Source organism: Notechis scutatus, chromosome 5 (genome assembly GCF_049901735.1).
Source record: "Notechis scutatus isolate UNSWTSFEM ecotype Mainland chromosome 5, rNotScu1.2, whole genome shotgun sequence".
In the NCBI taxonomy this organism is placed as follows: domain Eukaryota; kingdom Metazoa; phylum Chordata; class Lepidosauria; order Squamata; family Elapidae; genus Notechis; species Notechis scutatus.
Window position 1 is genome coordinate 15,947,417 of NC_142013.1, and position 23,503 is coordinate 15,970,919.

General features: G+C 38.5%; 1 protein-coding gene across 2 annotated transcripts; it reads right to left on the minus strand.

Annotated features, from left to right (window-relative positions):
• Positions 1–204: 204 nt before the first annotated feature.
• Positions 205–23,034, minus strand: MMP20 (matrix metallopeptidase 20). Of its 2 annotated transcripts, none has more exons than XM_087966200.1 (10): positions 22,871–23,034; positions 19,568–19,695; positions 15,371–15,519; positions 13,035–13,160; positions 10,816–10,977; positions 7,982–8,132; positions 5,563–5,699; positions 3,484–3,640; positions 2,473–2,576; positions 205–797 (listed from the first exon to the last, which is right to left on the minus strand). In XM_087966200.1, exons 1-10 carry the CDS (start codon positions 22,994–22,996, stop codon positions 697–699), a joined length of 1,341 nt encoding a protein of 446 aa, XP_087822326.1. In that variant the 5' UTR covers positions 22,997–23,034; the 3' UTR covers positions 205–696. The 2 variants fall into 2 exon arrangements, with proteins under 2 accessions (XP_087822326.1, XP_087822325.1); XM_087966199.1 differs by having other exon boundaries at positions 19,568–19,812.
• Positions 23,035–23,503: the final 469 nt, after the last annotated feature.

Genomic DNA, 23,503 nt, shown 5'->3' on the forward strand with positions numbered 1-23,503 from the left:
ACACCCTCCAAAATTTTCTTGCAGGTAATGAATTGGGGAAGAGCCATTTGGTTAGTGGTTAAGGCTAGAAATCACGAGACCTTGAGCTCTGGTCCTATCCAGGCATGAAGCCAACTGGGTGAACTTGGGCCAGTCATTGTATCAGCCCTAGGAAAAAGGCAATGGCAAACCACTTTGAAATCTTGCCAAGAAAGCTGCAGGACTGTTGTCATTAATGTCCCTTACTCTGGCTTCTGTCACAAACCAACAATGGTACACACTGGCCACATCATATCCTCTGGAGGATTGTGTTATTAATACATGCTGTTGATGAGGAATTATGGATAAAAACATAACATAATCACCTGGGGCTATTTAGAAAAGGCATAGAAGCAAGGGAACGGCATCTGATAAGAAAATACAGATGTTATCACTTCTTCATTTTATCTGAATGTATCAGGTAAGGATTTCTAATGACGTATTCAATTGATTTGGCCATCTCTGAATTGGGAATGATCATAGTTACTGAAATTCTATTCTTTGAATTGTTTTCTTTTGCTTTCTTTTCTTCACTGGATTTGAGCTACAACACGGTGCTCTGTAGTCATTTTTCTAAATATAAAACCAGAGGGACTGCAATTCTTTCCTTCTGGTTGATCATGCCTTGGTTTCTGCATCAGCTGGCTCATTTGTCATCCTCTTTATGGTCACTTTAGATCAGCAGCCCACCCAAGAGCTGGATTTCACAACGTTAACCACATCTTCCTTTTCTCTGTCATATTTATAGGCTTTGGGGCCTGAAAAGAAGTAAATGAAGCCTAAAAAAAAAAAAAGGAAAAAAAAAAAAAAGGAAGAGACAGATTCAAAGAAATGTCTATTGTTATAGATAGATAGAATTCTTTATTGGCCAAGTGTGGTTGGACACACAAGGAATTTGTCTGGGTGCAAATACTCTCAGTATACATAAAAGAAAAGATACACGTGTCAAGAGTCAATAATCATAAGGTACAACACTTAATAATAGTCATAGGGTACAATAAGCAATGAAATCATACTAGGAAACAGTCAGTATAAATCGTAAGGATACAAGCAACAAAGTTACAGTCATACAGTCACAAGTGGGAGGGGATGGGTGATAAGGAGTGATGAGAAGATTAACAGTAATATTAGTGCAGACTTTGTTATTTATTAGGATTGGGATATAGCCAATCTATCATAGATTATACAATACTGGGTCATGATATTTCTATCTACAAACTCTATTAAGTCATTTTTTTTAATTTATAAAGGAATATACAACCGCAAACCAAAAGAATTTTAATTACATTAAAGGCATTTTTTTGCTACTCCATCAGCCTTCTTTGATGGAGTGTCTGTTGTGTTGGGACAGTGAGTTCCAGAATATGTCATTTGGGAAACTAATAAAGAAGTGGTTGTTCTCCCTTGGGGAACAGAGTGATTTTGGAACCCCCTTGTACTGCTTTGTTTTGTTTTGGTCTTGTTTTGAATATATTTTTGTATGTTGGTTAGTTAGAATAGAATAAAAGAGTTGGAAGGGACCTTGGAGGTCTTCTAGTCCAACCCCATGCTTAGGCAGGAAACCCTACACCACTTCAGACAAATGGTTATCCAATCTCTTCTTAAAAACTTCCAGTGTTGGAGAATTTACAACTTCTGGAGGCAAGTCGTTCCACTGATTAATTGTTCTCACTGTCAGGAAACTTCTCCTTAATTCTAGGTTGGTTCTCTCCTTGATTAGTTTTCATCCATTGCTTCTTGTCCTGCCCTCAGGTGCTTTGGAGAATAGCTTGACCCCCTCTTCTTTGTGGCAACCCCTGAGATATTGGAACACTGCTATCATGTCTCCCCTAGTCCTTCTTTTCATTAAACTAGACATACCCAGTTCCTGCAACTGTTCTCTATATGCTTTAGCCTCCAGTCCCTTAATCATCTTTGTTGCTCTTCTCTGCAATCTTTCTAGAGTCTCAACATCTTTTGTACATTTCTCATTCTCTCTCTTTCCTTTCCCATATATAATAGCTTGCTGCTTACTTAATTGTAGGTCTTTGTAAGTCAGGACAGCTATACATTCAATCAATCAATCAATCAATCAATCAATCAATCCAATCCACCAATCAATCAACCAACCAATCATCAATCAATCCCAACTATCATGGGCAGTTCTTGGACTTGCCTTGGGAATAGGAAATCCATTTTTAAGTCCTCCCCCTGCCCTCCCCTGTCTAATAACTAATTCATTGAGTTTGGCCTATTGACCTAATTACTCTACAATATTATATCATGAATAAAAGGAGGATGAGAAAAATACATACTCTAGAGTAAATGTATGTACGATGTAAAGAAAGTACGATTTGAAAATCAAAAACAAAGATGTCATGAAAAACATCCAGAAAAATTAAATGGCAAGAGTTTTTAACAAGAATGCTTTAAAAACATGCTTGAAACAAATCACATGACAGAGAAAATACTTACCATTAACTTCTACAGCAGCATCTATTCGACCATTAATTCCTGAAAATTCATCCTCAATGGTCTTTGGGGAGTCTTTGTCCATCTTTCGTTTTGTTTCATCATAGCTTGAAAAAAAGGAACATTATAACGAAGAAGTTCTATGTATAGATGTAATGTTTTGAAATAAATGTTACATAACGGTTGTGGTGAACTTGGAAATTAATTTTGCTATAATTCTTGCAATATCACAGGGTTTAATTAAGTCTTTTTTCTTTGCCTTTTGCCTTTGCCTTTTTTCTAAATATACACACTTTGAATCTGCACAACTTTTGACAATAGCATCTTAGTCATTATCATACCTCCAAGCAGAGAATTATAGCAAATATGTATGTGTATGTGAAGGAAATATTTACCTTTATCTGTTCTTAATAGATCTTAATTCTTAATTCTATTTTCACTAATCTTAATTAGATATTTGGTGCCCTGCATTTGTCCACTTGTGGCATGACCTGTCTGTTTCTTTGAACATCATCTTTGATTAACGTGAAAGGTTTTGCAAAAGGAACTGAATCAATATTTGCTTATTAGGGCCAAGTTTTTAAATGCTACTCATTGATTAAAATCATGTTCCTATGCTATTTCAACATATTTTCTGGCAAGACATGATTGCTCAGTTCATAAGTAATTAATCCAGGAAAAATCCAGTTTCAATCTGATTCCTGTAAGGAAATCTGTATTTGACACGTATGCATCTTTCCCAGTTGTAAACTGATAAAGAAAGAAGAAATTTCAAGGCACGTCAGGAAAGAAACGATCCTATCACAATGAGAAATGTAAAAGTTGTGTAATTAAGGGTACAACCACACCTTTCTGTATGTTGGCAAAAATAGATGTGGGGTATCCCTTTTACTGGCTGAGGCAATATTAAGTAATATTAACAAGAAAATATTTTCCCCATGGTCCCTCGTTCAGCACTAAGGAACAAAATTTCATGATTATTTTAAAAGCTATTTTTATTAGGAGACAATAAACCTGTAAAATTCATCTTCTACAAAGAAGAGGGTCTTCTTTTCATCTTTCAGGTAGACAGCTGCATCTATGTATGGCACATTTCTAGAAAATCCAAAATCTGCGATAGACCGAGGAGGACCCTGCATGTGGAAACCCTGTGTTGTCCAATAATGAGGACCTGGCAAAAATAAATAAATAAAAATGAATAAATATAATGACCCTACATAACCTTGCACTAGTAATTTGAATTTCTAATATTTAATAGGATATCCTCAAGCACTTCCACCCAGAGTTTCTTCACTGCTCTGGAATCAATTCAAACCTGTGTGATCATCTGCCATGATTAGTTTTCACAATTTTTGACTCAGTCTGAACAAAACTGAAACTTTCACGGACCTATTGCAAGGTGTTAAAAACAGAGTAACAATTGTGCCCTTTGGCGTAGATGTTGGTGGCACCCTCGTCTTCTAAGCTGCAGTTTTGATTTTTACAAATTTCACACTAAGCAACTTCAAATAATGATGCAAAGTAGAATAACAACAATTATTAATAGTACTATTATGTCAATTACAAAAGGCAGCTTTACTTGGAGCAGCTTACATTTTGCAATAGCAATAAGAATAGCATTTAAACTTATATACCGCTTTATAATGCTTTATAGCCCTCTCTAAGCAGTTTATAGAGTCAGCCTATTGGCCCCAACAATTTTGGGTCTTCATTTTAGTCACCTCAGCAGGATGGAAGTCTGAGTCAACCTTGAGCCTGGTGAGATTTGAACTGCTACATTGCAGGTAGTTAGCAGAAGTAGCCTGCAGTATTGCACTCCAACCACTGCAGCACCATGACTCAATGATTCCTTTAATATTATCAGACCACAACCTCTGCCTAGCCCAGCTCCTTGGGAAAGACTCGCTAAGCAGACAAAAATATCAAACCCAGTCTAAGCGCCTGGCTAACTGTGCGGCCAATCATAATAGTAGAAGCACATCAAAATATAGTGGGCTCCTTTGTGCTCTCTGGGTTTGGCTTTTGCTTTGCAGTTGTTTCATTAGGCAACACCCTCAGTAACACCATCACAGCTAGAAGGGAGTTGGGCTTACTCTCGGTTTATATACAAAAAGCTTGCTCTGGTGTAGGTACTGGTGGAGGTACTGTTTTCTTCTTCATAGTTCCTTGATTAGACTGTTGTTTACTGTTCAATTGTTTGTCTAAGTGGGTAGTTCCTTGATTGGGGTATTCTTTACTGCTTGATTAACAGTCTAGTTAACACTCTTAACACTCTAGTGTAGGAGTGTCAAACTCAATTTCATTGAGAGCTAAATCAGGGTTGTGTTTGACCTCAGGGGAGCCAAGTTAGTGTGGCTGGGGTGGGTGTGGCCAGGATGGGTGTGGCCAGCTTGACATCCTGAAGCCTGCGTGTGGCCCTCCTGGGCTCCGTTTTTGGCTGTGACAGCCCTCTGCCAGTGAAAATGGAGCCTGGCAAGGCCTCATGTGGCCCTCACGGGCTCTGCTTTTGCTGCCAGAGGGCTGCAGGAGGCCATTGCAGATTAAAATGGAGCTTGGGAGGGCTGCACACAGCCCTCCCATGCTCCATTTTCACTGGCAGGTACTGTGGGTCAGTCCTTTGCTCTTTCCAGAGTGGCCCCATGGACCAGATCTAAACACTCCATGGGCTGCAACTGGCACCCCTGACTTAGTGTTAATCTTGGGGTTAATCTGGGTGTTGATTGCTGCAAAACAGCAGTCTTCGTTATTATTGACACTTTTTCTCCAGAACCTCCTTCAAAATAATGTAGCGTTAGATGATTGTCTATAAGTCGAACATAATTCATCAGGGAAATGCAATGTTTCCTGCTTGTGACTGAAAAAGAGCAACGGCAAGTAGAAATTTTCTTTTATCTCAGCGTCCACTGTACTGCCAGTACAGGCCTGGTAATTATATGGGGCAGAAGCATAGTTAATAGCAGTCTTTCACCCAAGACTGATTTTAAGGTAAACTAGAACCTTGGTTAAAGGTTACCATTACACAAATGATGAATATGCATTCACAGATCAAGTTTTCTAAGAAAACAACTCCAAATGTTTTCAAAATTAACCGACCCTTGAAAAAAAAAGCGATGCCTCTCTCAGCTATTTCGTAGGCTGCATCCACATTTGACATGAGCTGAGGAAAAGAGCTGGTAATGCTGAGTGGTTGCACATGGCTTGTGAGTTGAGCCTGCCTTCTCCAGAAGTACCTGTTGAGAGGGAGAAATAGAAGAAGAAGAAGAAGAAGAAGAAGAAGAAGAAGAAGAAGAAGAAGAAGAAGAAGAAGAAGAAGAAGAAGAAGAAGAAGAAGAAGAAGAAGAAGAAGAAGAAGAAGAAGAAGAAGAAGAAGAAGAAGAAGAAGAAGAAGAAGAAGAAGAAGAAGAAGAAGAAGAAGAAGAAGAAAGAGGATGTTTACTGCACAGCAAACATCCCCTGGGACTTTTGGCAGGACATGGTGATGAGCTTGCAAAAGAACTCTATGGGAAGCTTGCTTATTCATAAAATAGATGCTATGTTGAGCTTGATCAATCACAAATACACATTTAACCACCTAGCTAACCAATATGAGAATTAGGGGCATCCAGAGAGAAGCCAAAAGGCCAATGTGATAGATGCAACTATGCATTTCAAGTTTTGCCTCCCCTTTATATATACAGTATGAAACCAGAATTCTACTTCTGCTTCATGCAGAAGTGAATTTGGGCTGGTCATTATGTGTCAGCACTAGGAAGAAGGAGGCAATGGCAAACCACTTCTAAAAATGTTACTGAGGAAACAGTAGGGTGAGGTCAAAATCCACCCCTCATATCTATTAAAAATTGAGGGAAAATAAGAAGTCTGGAAAGGAAGTGTCCGGAGGATATGGTATTCATAAACAATGTGTTGTCTATTGTTTACCTTGAAGGAAGTTTTAACATTGGGAAGTTAGGATTTCGGTTCACTACTAGAAGATGATTCTGACCAATAATTTTGGTTGCAAAGCAGTTCCCAAAATAAAATGAAAGCAAGCAAAACCAATATAAACAAAGAAATTCTAATTCTAATTTGGTTGTATTAAGGCAGAATTTTATACCTATTGTCTTGGTTTAAAAAGAGGGGTCGAAAATTAGAGATGAAAAATAACAGAAAGATTCAAATAAAAGTAATTTCCTTGCCCTTGCCCCCAAGACCTTTATTGAAATTCAGAGAAAAATGGGGATTGGGATTGTTTTATCTTTATTTTCCTAGTATTGCACCATAGTACTCATCCACCCACATCTCTACACAGACTACACACACAACACAGACAAAAAAATGGTCATGTTATCATCTAGAAAATGAACACTTTGCTGAGATGCCAAAACAATAATTCATACTCTTGTACCTTCTTATTTAGACTACTGCAATTTGTCTTGTGCAGGGCTGCGTTTGAACATGACACAAAGCTGAAGAAGGCCTAGAATAACTCAAGGCCCGGAACCAGCCTGTGAGGTGCCTAAATTTGGCCTGTGGGGCCAGCCTGGAAATAGCAAAGACCCGTTTTTGGCCTGGACGGCCTCCTGCAGCACTCTGCCAGCCAAAATGGGGCATGGGGAGGAGGGGTGCAAAATGCTGCAGGAGACCGTCCAGGCTGTTTCCCCATCCGGCCCATGGAAAACTACAGTGCTGATCCGGCCCTCAAAGAAATCCAGTTTGACACCCTTGGCCTAGAATGTGGCCTAGCATTGGCTAGTCAGTTGAATGACACTTGTCCGGCAGACCCAGCCTTGACTGATAGTAGATTTCTGAGCCAAGGGACTGCTGCTTACCTATAAACTCCTCTATGGATTGCCTTTTTCAGATAGAATCTATCTGCCCTACACAATCTAGTAAGGAGAGGATGCTCCAGGATCCAGTCAGATAGAGATTGGGGGGCTGAGACCCAGAGAACGATATTCTCAGCATTAGCCCCCTTACTCTGGATCAATTTACCTGCCCAAGATAGATATGCTGAATGGCCTTTTACAAAATGGTGAAAACAATACTCTTCAGGGGGGGATATTCTGTAACAACAGTTTTTAGTCACAGTTTTTAGTAATAGCATTGATTGCTTTTAAGGGCTTGATTCTGTATTTTATTGATGTTTTATTTCTAGAAGTGTGAGAACAGGCAGCACAGAAAAAACATCTTTATGTGAGTCATTGTGTATCCCGCTCCTTTTTCTCTACTAGACACCATTGAAGTCATGTCTAATGGCAAAATTGTTGAGTCATTCCACAGCAGGAAGCTGAAAGAGCGGAGTTTTAGATGTTTTTTTTTTTCAGAACCAAGAGTTGTGTGTGAAACAATCTTGTCAAAGGGGATGTTGCCTTTATTCCCCAAAAGGGAATTTGAACTTAAATGGCTATATCTGGTTCATACAGCTAGAAACTGGCCTTCCTTAAAAAAAAAACAGGACCGTATTCCTCTTCTAGAAATCAAACTGGTAATATTCTACTGTCACTGGGACCTTGGATAAAGAAAAGACACTTGCCTGTCTTTGAAGAAAAGTAACTCTTTCCCCAGCATTGTCACAGCATCAAATGAAAATTTGGAGTCGCAATGATCTGGATTGTATGGGGTTGGTAGTTTGGAAATAGGTTGACGTGAAACCTGAGGCTTTCGGGATCCAAATTCCCTTGGCCCTAGAAGAAGATACAGATTCTCTTTGAATAAGGAGTGAAAACTCATTGTAAGACTAGCATGTAGCTGATATGTGTATTATTTATGCATTCACGTTTGTGATCCTCCAAACTTAGATGGATGGGTGGATAGATAGATAGATAGGTTGGTAGGTAGGTAGGTAGATAAATCAAGGGTGGGCTGCTGAGAGTTTGCAAGGGGTTGGGAGACCCTCTAGGTAAGATTCTGCACAGTTTGGAGAACCCCCAAATCCTACTCTTGGCTGCCTCCCCTGTCCCTCCCGCGGCCCGTTTTGGATACAGCTAAGTACAGGGCACACGAGGAGGATCATAGAGAGTGAAAAACAGGCCTCTTGGAAGTTCGAGAAGGCTGGAAAGGGCCTATTTTCGGCTTCCAGAGAGCCTCCGGAACCCAGGGAGGCTGTTTTCGCCCTCCCGGAGGCTTGAGGAAAGCCTCTGGGGCCCAGGGAGGGCAAAAACGCCCCCCCCCATGATGCAAGAGGCTGACTAGGCCACGCCCATCCATCAACCGGGCAGAGAACCTGTTGCTAAAATTTTTGAAGCCCACCCCTGAGATAGATAGATGACATATAGAATTTATGTTAGATTATATATAAATATATTGAATCTGTATGTTAATCTCTTGAATTATCAAGAGATTGCCAAATGGATTTAGTAATTGTCTCATTTAATAGCATAAATCTGAAACAGAATTCCAGAATTTTTGCACAAGATCAGTTCTTGGGAATGTTATCGGCATGACTAAATGGCAAAGGCGCAGGGAACACTGTTACCTTCCCACCAAAGGTGGTCCCTATTTTTCTACTTGCATTTTTTAAATATATTTTTTAATAATTTTATTCTAGAAAAAACATTTATTTGACACACATTTAAAACAGACAAATCAATACACACACACACATATATAAATACATATATACATTTTACAGCATATATTGAGCAATGGTTAATTTTTTTTTAATCTTTATCATTGACGTGATCAGCCTTGTTATAATAACTCCTTTGTTCTTTTAAAGTTTTTAATTTCTCTATATAGTTTATGATTAAATGCATGTCTTCTGTCATTTCTATAACTTATCCAAATATTACCTTTTCTTTAACCACTCATACCAAACGTTCCATATTTCATAATAGTCACTATCTTGTTTATTTTTTAACAATTTGGTTAGGCTATCCATCTCAGCGCGTTCATGTATTTTTTTAATTACCATATCCTCTGAAGGAATGGAAGACAGTTTCCAGTTTTGTGCGTAGGTTATTCTGGCCGCAGTTATGATGTGCAAAATTAAATATTGATATTTTTTCTCCATGTTTAAATCTATCATACTTAGCAGAAAGGTTTCGGGTTCAAGTTTTAAATTTTCTTTTGTTATATGTAAAATCCAATTTCTAATATTTCTCCAAAACTTCTGAGCACATGGGCACGTCCACCACATGTGAAAATATGTTCCTTGTGCGTAGTTACATTTCCAACAGGTGGGTGGTAGGTTGGGGAACATCTTAGCTAGTCTTGCAGAAGGTAGGTGCCAGCAATGAACCATTTTATATAAGTATTCTTTATATGGGACTGACATGGTTAATTTGTAATTTGTTTGCCAGATGTGTTCCCACTTATCTAATTCAATACTATGACCCACATTTTTAGCCCAAATTATCATAGATTCTGTGACTGCTTCTTCTTTTAATTTGTAGTCCAAAAGATATTTATATGTTTACCAATTGTTTTCTTTTCCTCTCCTAGCCATATTTTATCTAATTCTTGTGGGGTCATATTAAAGCCAAATTGTTCTCTATCTTTTTTATAATGGGTTTGTATTTGTGCAAAGGGCCACCATGCCATCTCCTTTCCTTGAATTTGTATTTGGTTCCTATTTTTAAGCTCTCCAGTGTCATATAATAAATCTTTATACCTGACAATATTTTCATAACCCAATACATTTGGATGTGTGACTGCTTCCAATGTAGATAGCCACAATGGAACCTTTGGATAGTGTTTTTTTTAAATCTTTCCCCAGATATTAAACATGGTGCCTTTGGAAATATGAATGTTGTTTAGATTTTCCATCCCACATGAAGGCGTGCCAGCCAAGTTGGAGATCAAAACCTACTAATAACCTTCTATTTTCTAATTTAACCCAATCCTTAAGCCAGTTTACTATAGCAGCATCATAATATAATTCAAAATCTGGAAGGCCAAATCCTCCTTTTTTCTTGGCATCCTGTAATAATTTATATTTCACTCTGGGTTTTTTCCTCTGCCATATAAATTTAGATATACATTTGTTTAATTCTACAAAAAAATTATTTTCCAGCTTGACTGGCACTGTCTACTTGCATTTTTTATGTGCGTTTGAACTGCTAAGTTGGCAGAAGCTGGGACAAGTAATGGGAGCTCACTCCATTACACTAGGGATTTGAACTGCTGAACTGCCAACCTTTCGACTGACAAGTTCAGCATCTTAGCTATTGAGCCACCACATCTCTTACTTAATATTAATATGTCCTACTTTAGAGACAGCACTGCACAAATAAAGAACGCAAATGTTTTGCATGAGTTACTAAAAAAAGAAGAAGAAGAACTAGTTGTAAGGAGGTAAATAAATTAAATCTAAAGAATTTAAAATGTTAAGAGGAAAACTTAAAAAGAAAAAGCAATATGTGTTACCATATAATGCCTGAATCCCTTTCACATCATCTTTCGGGAGTCGGTAACTAAAGGGATGCTGATATTTGTAGGTTGGATACATCAAAGATGACGGATCGGTAGAATGGGCAAGGCCCAATGCGTGGCCAAATTCATGAGCAGCAACAGTGAATAAGTTGAATCCTATATTATAACAAAATATAATGTTAATATTAGTAATAGCTATAGGTTTGTTGGATTCCTTGCTACTGATTGTGATAATTAGGAATCACTTGAGTTAAATGCTAAAAGCCAATAGTCTTAACTTTATTGTCCTTTATTGTCCTATAATAATTTGGTGATACACTTTCCAGCTACAATATTCTGCAGTATGTGTGTATATATATATGTTGCTACAACTTTAAAAGCACAACTATAATGACGTGGGAAAATACCTGAACAAAGCTGAATACCATACATGTAAGTACCCATGAAAACTTAAGAAAATATATATATATATATATATATATATATATATATATATATATATATATATATATATATATATATATATATATATATATATCGTCATAGTAGTGGTGCTTTTAAAGTTGTAGCAACGTTTCAGCAGAATCTCATCTGCCATCATCAGGCTTCTGTATTGTGATGATGGCAGATGAGATTCTGCTGAAATTTTGCTACAACTTTAAAAGCACAACTATAATGACGTGGGAAAATACCCGAACAAAGCTGAAGGCCATACATGTAAGTACCGCTAAAACTTAAGAATATATATATATATATATATATATATATATATATATATATATATATATATATATATATATACATATACATATATACACACACACACACACACACACACACACACACACACACACACACACACACACACATACTTATACATACACACACACACACATATATTGCAGAACACTGCATATGATACCATTGTACAAACAGAGGTGGATACTGGACTGTACAGTAAATACAAAAATAAATATTTCCTCTCTTTTTGGAACAACTGAGTTAACTTTAATTAATTAATTACTTTTCATTTAGAGCTTTCATTCCATGCTTAGCATGATTGACTGTCAACAACAACAGCAATTTAAGATTTCAAATTTACAAAAAAGAATGACATTCTATGCTATTTTCACAGGCATTGCTAATTCTTTAAAAAAAGAAGGATATTTATATTCTGGGCTGCTGCAGAATCAAGCTTTGTAAGTCGTTGTTACCAATGAAAAAGAATTTTTGTAGGTCAGGGTTGAAATGAATGTTCTCTGAGCTGGGATGTCACCTAGTTTGGGTAATGATATGTCTGCAAGAAAACAACCAAGCTAAGAGACCATCCGGGACCCCTTAAGTCAATGTTCATGTAATTTAGCTGTTTTCTCCACAAAATGTAGCTTTTGAGCATTTTTATACATGAAGTACAAGCCATATGTTAAGGGGATTGCTAAACCCATTCACCTATAAGCAATTGATAGCTCTGATCTTCCATGGTTGGGAAGTACTTGAATTACGCCGAATTCTTGAATTACGCCGTCTTCGGTCTGACTTAAGCATGGTATACAAAATCATACATTGCAATGTCCTACCTGTCAATGAATACTTCAGCTTCAACCATAACAACACAAGAGCACACAATAGATACAAACTCAAAGTTAACCGCACCAAACTTGATTGCAGGAAATACGACTTCAGCAATAGAGTGGTCAATGTCTGGAATACTCTACCCGACTCTGTAGTTTCTTCCCCAAACCCCCAAAACTTTAACCTTAGACTGTCTACTATTGACCTCACCCCTTTCCTAAGAGGTCTGTAGGGGGCATGCATAAGCTCACCAACGTGCCTACCGTCCCTGTCCTATTGTTTCTCTTATTCTTTTATTTTTCTTATATGTACCCATTTCATGTATTCACAACTATGTATACACTTATACTTATTATCTTGTAAACAATTGGCAAATCAAATAAATAAATAAATAAATAAATAAATAAATAAAGTACTGTATCCAGAGATCAAGAAAGATCTAACCTATTGTAGCTGCTGAAAAGCAAAGTTTTTTTTCCAGTTGAACTAAACTCTGTGCATCACAATACATAGTGACTTGAGAGCTAAATCCTTTTTCAGTTCATTTACAGTCACTTGCATATTTATTTATACAGAGGATTGGTTTTGAACAAATTGCCTTTTCAAAGTATTTTCAGATTAGTGTACAGTTTTATACCTACCATTCATCCCCATTGTCCACTTCTCTGCATTGTCAAAATGAGTGTCTCCACCCAGTCCTTCCCCAGGTGCAAAAGCGTGGGCTAAGGTCCCTCGTGGCCCATCAAATGGGTAGGAGTCCCCATGGTCTATCAGAATATAAAAACAAAATGGGACCTTTAAATAATACGAGAGTTGGAATATAGTCTGAACTGCACAATAATTTTTCTGTTCTTAGTATACTAGAATTCTATAAAGGGAAGAGGTTCCATAAAATTTGGCAATGATTGTAGAATTGCTACCAAATAAATCAGTGACGCGGTGGCTCAGTGGCTAAGACACAGAGCTTGTCGATCAGAAAGGTTGGCAATTCAGCGGTTCGAATCCTTAGCACCAAGTAATGGAGTGAGCTCCGTTACTTGTCCCAGCTTCTGCCAGCCTAGCAGTTCGAAAGCACGTAAAAATGCAAGTAGAAAAATACTTTTCCCACTTTGGTGGGAAGGTAACAGCCTTCGGGGTTTAGTCATACTGGCCACATGACTACGGAGATGTCTTCGGACAGCGCTGGCTCTTTGGCTTTGTAATGGAGATGAGCACCACCCCCTAGAGCCAGAAACGACTAGCACATATGTGCGAGGGGAACCTTTACCTTTAAACTATTGACTTGACATAAGACCAAATAGCCATTTCCTTTTAAGACAATCCTTGATAAATTAAGATAAAGTTGCCTTTAACTTTGTTTTTTGTTTTTACCACTAGCATTCATTGAATCAAAACAGAAGCTCCCCTGTATCATCTGAAATAGCATAGGCCCTTCTTCATAACACACACAGTTGTGTTGAAATTCTTTGTTTGGCTCCCTGTACAGGTAATCCACGACTTACAGCAGTTCATTTAGTGACCATTCAAAGTTACAATGGCACTGGAAAAAAGTGACTTACAACCGTTTTTCACACTTACAACCTTTGTGGCCTGGTCACATGATCAAAATTCAGATGCTTGGCAACTGACATGTACTTACGACGGTTGCAGTGCCCTGGTGTCACATGATCCCCTTTTGCAAACTTCTGACAAGCAAAGTCAATGGGGAAGCCTGATGTGCTTCCCAACCGGGTTACTAACTTATCAACTGATTGTGATTCACTTAACAACTGTGGCAAGAAAGGCTGTAAAATGGGGCACAACTCACTTAACACGTGTCTCACTTAACAATTGAGAAATTTGGGGCTCAGTAGTGGTCATAAGTCTTAGCAGAATTAATACAGGTACTCCTGGACTTACAACTTTTTGTTTAACAACAGTATGATGTTATAATGCTCTGACCATTTGCACTCTCCCCAGATCAATTCTGTGATCAGAATTGGGGCACTTGGTAACTGGCTTGTATTTACTGTGGTTGCAGCCTCTCGTGGTCACATGATCGTGACTTCTGAACTTCCCAGCTGGCTTCAGACAGGCAAGCTGAATTTGGGAAGCTGGGTTCACCTTATGATCACACAATCCACTTAATGACCATGGTGACTCATTTAATGATGGCATTAAAAATGATCATAAAAAGAGATCGGGTCACATGATTTTACTACTGCAACAATTTACAATGGAAATCGATGTAAGTCAAGGATTATCTATATATTTCAAAGGGCTACGGAGGATCACTTTACAAATTGATTTAAAAGTGTGAAATTTGATAGATTCTTATCAAAATAGGAGCCAGATAAATTTCCCCCCTCATCTTCTACTTATATTTTTATATTTTTCTGTATCTCTACCAGCCCTGCACCTTAGCAGCCATTGCAGGGGTGTCAAACTCAAGGTTTGGGGGCTGGATCCAGCCCACGGGGTACTTAGATCTGACCCATGGGGCTGCCCTGGAAACACCAAAGGACTGCCTCGTGGTACTTCTGGCAGAGAAAACGGGCTCCCGAACTCCATTTTCACTGGCATAGGGTTGCAGGAGGCTGTGGCAGCTGAAAACGGAGCTTGGGAGCCCATTTTCACTGGCATAGGGTTGCAGGAGGCTGTGGCAACAGAAAGCAGAGCTTGGGAGCCCGTTTTCACTGGCAGAGCACTCGGGCCACCACAGCCACCCCCGACTGGAGTGACAACAATCTGACCATGCCCCCCCCCCCAGGTCAAACACAACCTTTATGCAGCCCTCCACGAAATCGAGTTTGACACCCCATAGCTTTTGGCTAAGAAGCATAAGTGCCTTTCCCTTTCCAACCCAAAAGGGCTTGTAAATTCAATAGTTGCATTGTCTGAAAATGTTCTCAGCTCTTTCCCAGGATAAACTTAGTCTATTAAGAACAAAGGCAAATATCTGAAATTCAGTATGACGGATAGGACTAAGAACAGTTACCTCCATTTTCAAATGATATCATGATATCTGCTTCTCCTGTTTTTGCCCTGATGAAGCTCAACGGGGCAGCAGCACTCCATGTTCTCAGACCCATCTCCACAGCCTTGTCAACATCTGCCTGAGGTAGGCTAGAGGTATATTTTTTTATTCTGTGGAGAAGAAGGCACATGTAAGAGATGACCAGGCTGAGCCCAAGGGAGGGATTAAATGGGTCATCGGTCTCAAATCCCTTCATGCCCACACAAGAGATCAAAGTCCAGCTCACCTGGAATTCCATTTATTCTTATCTACCACCAATTTGCTTTGACCGTTAGTAGGTCAGATTCTTGTAAAGCGCTTAAGCTTGCAATAAGCCTATACATTCCTTTGAACGGCCTGAACTCTTGTCCCAAAGATGGCTTTTCAAGAGGCAACTGGACTTTCTTGTTTTTCTTTGAAAGCATTTCGCTTCTCATCCAAGAAGGTCCAATTTGCTTTGGCCATTAGTAGGTCAGATTCTTGTAAAGCGCTTAAGCTTGCAATAACCCTATACATTCATTTGAACGGCCTGAACTCTTGTCCCAAAGGTGCTTTTTCAAGACGCAACTGGACTTTCTTGTTTTTCTTTGGAGATGTTTCGCTTGGATGAGAAGCGAAACATCTTCAAAGAAAAACAAGAAAGCCCAGTTGCCTCCTGAAAAAGTACCTTTGGGACAACCATGTCCCAGATGACTGAGACATTTGCCAGAACTCTTGATTTATTTCTGGATATACCTATGAAAAGCTGGGAGTGAGACAGTATGTAGCCAGGTAGGGGAAAGCGTTTCAGAGGACGTGAAGCAGTTATAAAGCAATCGTAGCTATCGTGATCCTTAGAGCAAAAAGCCAAAATGGATATCAAGGCAAGGTTTTTATTTAGAAGTGCAAATTCTTGAGGTTTTCAGAATTCTTCATCAGGCATATGAAGATAGCAAAAGGAAAAGGCAGAGAAGAAAAAAAATATTTTCAACTATGGAACATGGAATTACAATTAACACTAAACAGTGACTGTGCAAAGTTATAGCAACACTGAAAAAATGATTTATGACCGTTTTGTGACCTTCTGACAAGCAGCAAAATCAATGGGGAAGCCAGATTCACTTAACAACTGTGCTACTAGCTTAATAACTGAACTGATTCACTTAACAACAATGGTAAGGACGTTCGTAAAATGGGGTAAATATGCTGAACTGTCATGTTTAGCAATGGAAATTGTGGGCACAATTGTAGTCGTAAGTTGAGGATTACCTGTATTGTTTATTTTGAAAAGAAATTGGATAAAACAAATCTGTGGAAAAAATATTGCATGGGAACACTTTAAATTTAATAGATGGAAAATCCTATAAACAGTAGTTTATAGTTTAAAGCCACATAATTGTTTACGATAGTTTGCAGTGATGGTTTCAACTTTCAAGCATCCTGTAGATGGTGCTCTAGTTATTTGTGAGTTATTTTTGTTTAATCAATCATTCTGATGGCATTGGTCCGAAGAAAATTGAATGTAATGTGCAGTCAAGTTTTCGCGGGTATTTATATGTATGGTATTCAGCTTTGTTCGGGTATTTTCCCACCTCATTATAGTTGTGCTTTTAAAGTTGCAGCGACGTTTCAGCAGAATCTCATCTGCCATAATCAGGCTTCTGTATTGTGTTCGTCTGTGAGTCAGGCTTTCACAACCGTTTCTGCTTTAAATTTGGTGCTAGCCTACTGCTGTGCCAGAATGGTTTTTTCTTCATCCTGATTAGTTTGGAGTCTTGGTCTGTGTTTATTGGTCTTGGAGTTTGCTGTGTTCTGCTTGATTGGTGTTTCTAATATCTTCTGTCTGTTTTGAAGCATTTTTTTTTGTCTTGATTGGCTGGTAACATTGTGTTTCCTGTATTGGAGGCTTTTAGTGTGGCTTGGCTTCAGGTAAACGGACGGCTAGCATTTATTAGGAAGCTAGGTTTCATTTGGGTGCCTGGTTGGGGTGTGTTTGATCTGGAGGTATGGGGGGGGTCTGCTTGTGCCCAGGTGTTTGCCTGGCTTGTGGTGTGGGGATTTTTTTTGTTTGTGAGTGCAGGCTTCCAGATAATTGACAGTCTGGTGGAGTCACCTCTTCTATTCATGTTTTCAGGTCTTTTTTCAATCTCTACGGCTTCTCTGATAATTCTGTAGCTGGGGTTTTCTATAGTGGCTAGGGTTTTGGTGCCATTGAAGTCAATGCTATGACCTGTGGCTTTCATGTGTTGGACTAGTGAGGAAGTGTGTTTCAGCTTTTTTACTGCATTTTTGTGTTCAACCAGTTGGGTACTTCTTCTTTTATTGGTCTGTCCGATGTATGTGGCAGGGCATGATGTGCAGGGGACTTCATATATGCCTTCGTTTTCCAGCAAAGAGTTTTCCATAACCAGCAACATGAGCAAAGAGATCCAACAGAAGATCATCCCAAGAGAAAAATCTTCCAGATGCCCCAAACTATACGGTCTCCCCAAAATACACAAAGAAGGCATACCTCTCAGACCCATAGTCAGCTCCAGAGGAGCACCACTACAAAATCTAGCCAAATACCTAGCAAAGCAGCTACAGCCCCATGCTGAAGCAGCAGCTTCACATGTACAAAACTCATGCCACCTCTTCAAAATCATCAAAGATCTACATGTGGAACAAAAAGATCTGCTTGTAAGTTTAGATGTAGTTTCACTATTCACTCAAGTCCCGATAAAAGAAACTCTTGAAATCATCAAAAATAAATACCAACCACCCAAACACATAATGGAACTAGCAGAACACTGCTTAACTAACACATATTTCATATACAAAGGACAAAGACACAAGCAAATTGAAGGAGCCCCATGGGATCACCACTGTCACCCATCATTGCAAACCTGTTCATGGAAGAATTCAAATCCAGATCCCTAGCCAATGCCACCCACAAACCCAAACTATGGCTAAGATACATCAATAACACATTTGTTATTTGGCCCCATGGAAAGGAAAACCTAAACAATTTCCTAACACACCTAAACAGCACATACCCAAAAATCAAATTCACCATGGAAACGGAAACAAACAAACAACTACCATTCCTAGATGTACTACAAAAAAACAGATGGCACACTAGGACACACCATATACCAGAAGAAAACACACACCAACTGCTACCTCAACGCCCAATCCCACCACCACCCAGCACAGATAAACTCCGTGGCCAAAACACTAATTGTCAGAACCAAATGCCTGGTAGACAAGGCATACATAAAGACTGAACTATGCACCCTGACTAAAGTACTGACAGCCAACGGCTTCCACAAAAGCAAAATCACAGGCCTGATCCACAAAAACACACTGAGACATAATGGAGACCTAGAAGATGAATAGACCTATAGAACAGCTGTTCTGCCCTACATAAGAGGTACTACAAACAAAATCAGTAAGATACTACACAGGCATCAAATCAAGACTGCCTTCAAAACAGACAGAAAAATAGCAACCATCCTAAGAAACCCAAAAGATGAAATTCACCTGGAAAACCAAGGCATATATGATGTCCCCTGCACATCATGCCCTGCCACATACATCGGACAGACCAATAGAAGAAGAAGTACCCTCCTGGAGTCATTAAGGCCACTTAGAGGTTTGTCTGTGTTCTCAGGTTCACCTGAGTAGTGCAAGTGAACTTCTTGGATGAGAAGCGAAACGTCTTCAAAGAAAAACCAGAAAGTCTAGTTGCCTCTTGAAAAAAGCACCTTTGGGACAACCATGCCCCTGGTGACTGAGAATCTCCATAGATATCAGTTGGTATGTTTGTTAGTGAAGTCTGACCCCTTATGGTCATATCTTAGGGTAGTGGTCCCCAACCTTTTTGGAACCAATGACTGGTTTCGTGGAAGACAATTTATCCACAGACTTGGAGGTGGTGGTTCAGTTTTGCTTGCTTACCTGCTGCTCACCTCCAGCTGTGCTGCCCAGGAATTGGGGACCCCTGTCTTAGGAGAAATATTAAAATCCTACATGGCCTAAGTACTGACATATACCATTTCTTCAGCCAATAAGTGAAAGACAGATTTTCTCACCTCTCTCAAGTGGCAAATTTTGACATACCTCTATAATCTGTAGTGTATAGACTACTGGAAAAACAGAAGGCATCTAAATCGCAGAATAGCAAATAATATTAATATTTCGAGACCGTTAATTCATTACCTGTAGGTCAGTGTCCTTTTCTTCCACTTAGGTTCTCCTGGGAAAAGTCGATAGTTTGCTACATCTGGGACTCCACATCGAGGCCTCTTTATTATATCCATAGTGCTGTAGTCCAACTTCCCAGTGACCTGTAAACCAAAGAAAGCTTGCATCTGCTGGATTTTCCTTGTCGTGGAATTGCCGCCACTGATCATTTCTCCAACTGGGTGTCTTTCTTTTGGTGTGTAATATTTTTCAAAGTATTCCTAAGGGCAGAGAGCTAAAGGAGTAAGTTGTCCTCTTATACATCACCAACTCTCCCCTCAAAAAGGGGGAAGAGGAGATCACAAACAAATATACAGCTTTGCATAAAATTAGGAAGCCCTCATTTAAATACTGTATAGATCCATGTCTGCTATAATGATTGTGCTATATTCATTCATTCATTCATTCATTCATTCATTCATTCACCCTTCTTCTTTATAAATAATCTTCAATCAGGTTACAATGCAACAACCCAAAAGTACTATACTAAATTAGAGAGTGAAATCCTCAAACTAAATCTTGACAATATTAGACAAAACTTACAAAATGAGATAGGAATAAAACTCCAAACCTAGTTGAATAGTAGATTTGAATTGATTCCAATAGCTGCTAAATTCTCTGTATAATAAAGGTTGACATCACCATCATCATTATCATTATCAATATAATGTTTATGTGAATTGGTGCTCTGAATATTGTCTTCAATTGTTCAGATGTTTATTGTGGCCGGGGAAACTTTAAAGCTCCTTATTCTGTTTGTAGAAGATGTTTCGAAGCAAAGATTATGTTTTAAGAAGTCTTTAAAAAGATACTTCTATAGCTATTTAAACTGGATATATAACTGAGAAATAAAATACATATATAGGTTTTTCAAGCCCAATGTGATATAGTTAATTAAATGACAATTTGTTGCTTTTAAAATGATGGTTCTAATCTCCGCATTTATAGTCTTCATTTAGTGAAGAAGCAAAAAACAAAAGCCATAGTTTGCTTAATACAAGATGTATTAAACAAATCAAGGATGCATTGGATTTGCAATATGTATTAAATTATAATCATACATTAGCCACAGTGGCTTGGTTTACAAACTTGCAAAACTCAACTATATTGTGGCTCAGCACGTTACATGGCTATTTTATCATTTATTAGAGAATCTTCTCCAACCTGGAATTTCCTTGATGTGTTGGGACTGCAGCTCTCAAAATTATCAGTTGCCAACAGATGATAATCTGGAAGCTGCAAGAATACTGAAATGTCTATCATCACTCTGTCAAGCAGACATATGTGTCTGGTGTCTATGTGCACAAGGGAAACATATGAAATGTGCCTTATTATATTGTGATGTGAATTCCATGATTTACATATTTGTAAACCAAAGCATAAAAGCTTTACATCTTAACATGCAAATAGGAAGGTATTATTTTTTCTTCCTTACTAATATTTAGAGTTATGGCCATTCTAATGCAGGTTAACAATTTCCAAAATTGCTTTCCTACAGTTATTACAATGTTATGGAAATTATTGCTCGAGTTTCCAATAACTTGACATTTCTAATGATCCATATAGTTGCAGGTTGCATAAAGGACATACTTAAGATTTAAAGCAAAATTCCGTTTTATTTCCAGCCTGAGTCTTAAGACTTAAGACCCTGTTGACATTTAAAACATATTTTCCCCAATTGTATGGGAAAAGGAAATAACAAAACCACATGTCTTCTTCTAAATGGTGACAGTGGTATCATCATTTAGGATAGAAAGGCAGAGTTTCATTTATACAGCAGAATTGAAAAAAAATTGTCACATAATCTAAAAGAGTTAAAACATCTTCCCTAATTTCTTCATAGGGCTATTAAGGGCAGAATCTAAAAATGACAACTTGTTTATCATAACATTTGAACAAAAAACATTTAGAGTAAGTCCTGTTGATACCTGCACAACATATTTTTGGTATATGTTAGGCAGATGATTAAGGGACTGGAAACTAAAACATATGAAGAACGGTTGCAGGGATTGGGTGTGTCTAGTTAAATGAAAAGAAGGACTAGGGGTGCCATGATAGCAATATATTCCACAAAGAGGAGGGTCAACCTATTTTCCAAAATACTTGAAGGCAGGACAAGAAGCAATGGATGGAAACTAACAGAGGAGTGAAGCAACCTAGAACTAAGGAGAAATTTCCTGAAAGTTAGAACAATAGAATGGGTTGGACTAGAAGACCTCCAAGGTCCCTTCCAACTATTCTATTCTGTTCTGTTCTGTTCTGTTCCGTTCCGTTCCATTCCGTTCCATTCCATTCCATTCCATTCCATTCCATTCCATTCAAAAAGCTTTCTATAAAGCCTCTGTGGAGAGCACTCTGACATATTGTCTGGGTGTGTGATATGCAGGCTCCACAGCTGAGGACAGGAAAACTGTACAGAGGGTGATAAACACAGCTCAAAAGATCATTGATTGCCCTCTGCCCTCACTGGAAGACTTAGCCAGGTCCCACTGCCAAAGCAGAATCAAGGCCATTATAAAAGACCCCTCACACCCTGGCAATTATCTTTTTGACCTGCTGCCGTCTGGATGGCGTTTTAGGTCAATAAAATCCCACACCACTAGACTAACAAATAGTTTCCTTCCCTAGGCTATCCGAACTGTAAATAAACACAAAGTCACTACCTCATTAAGATGTGAAAAGATGTGAAATCTCAATACCTCATTCAGATGTATAATAACATATGACAGTACAATCCATCTCTCGTGTATTATACTCGGCAAAGCGTTACAGTCAGTGTTGGATGTATATTTTGTGTATATTCGTAGATATTGTACTCTCAAATTGCAAATGGAGACTATCTTTCTATCTTTCTTATCTTCATTTTTAAGTGCTTTGGTTTTATTGTATTGCGAACAGTTGCTGGGGTGCATCCACAGTTTCGTTGTACTTGTACAATGACAATAAAGTTCTTCTAATTCTAATTCTTCTAATTCCATTTCTATTCCATTCCATTCTATTCATGGAACGACTTGCCTCCAGAGGTTGGGTGCTCCAACACTGGAGGGTTTTAAGAAGAGATTGGAGAACCATTTGTCTGAAATGGCATAGGTCTCTTGCTTGAGCAGGGGGTTTGACTAGAAGACCTCCAAGATCCCTTCCAACTCTGTTATTCTGTTCTGTTCAGTTATGCTAAAAGTTAAGCCCAGTTTGGTTGAAAAATTCAGTAGGATTTCGGCTTCCCAATGTATACCTAGAATTGTATACCTAAATCATTAAAACATGCAAACCATTACCAACCTGGGCAATGTAGAAATCACTCCAGTTAGATGTTTTTGGCAATGCGAAAAGAGCCGGGGCTGCAGCTGAGTATTTCAAAGAAAATATCAAAAGTAAAGCTGGGGAGAAGATGCAAAACAGCTCCATTTCTTCCTATATATGAAAAGTGGCTTGAGAAGAGCAGGCAAAGAGATCCCATTCTCCTTTTATAGAGGGAACCTAGTTTGGAAGCTAAGAGAGTCAAGATGACTCATGTCTCAGAAGGTAATTATACAGCTTAAAGGTTTGATGAAGGGGTAACATACCGGTACTTAGGTAGAGGAAAAGTTGGATTCCTTCTAACGCATTAAAAACACAGCCAAGAAAGAAACACTGTAGAATGCTACAGAAATTCAGTATGTTGGATCCGAAACAGAACATCAATTTTATAACCGTGCTTATTGCTTGCCCACATTGCAATTACATCTACTGTCCTTTCTAAGAACCACTTCTCAATATCTGAAGACTTACTCCCTATATAATGTATAAAGAGTATTAACTATGAAATTAGCCTTTCTCAAGTATAATGACGAACCCAACCTGATTCTAACCATTGCATGATGGGAACATGAGGGATATCAAGGAGGAAAAAAATCACTGATAACAATGAATTGT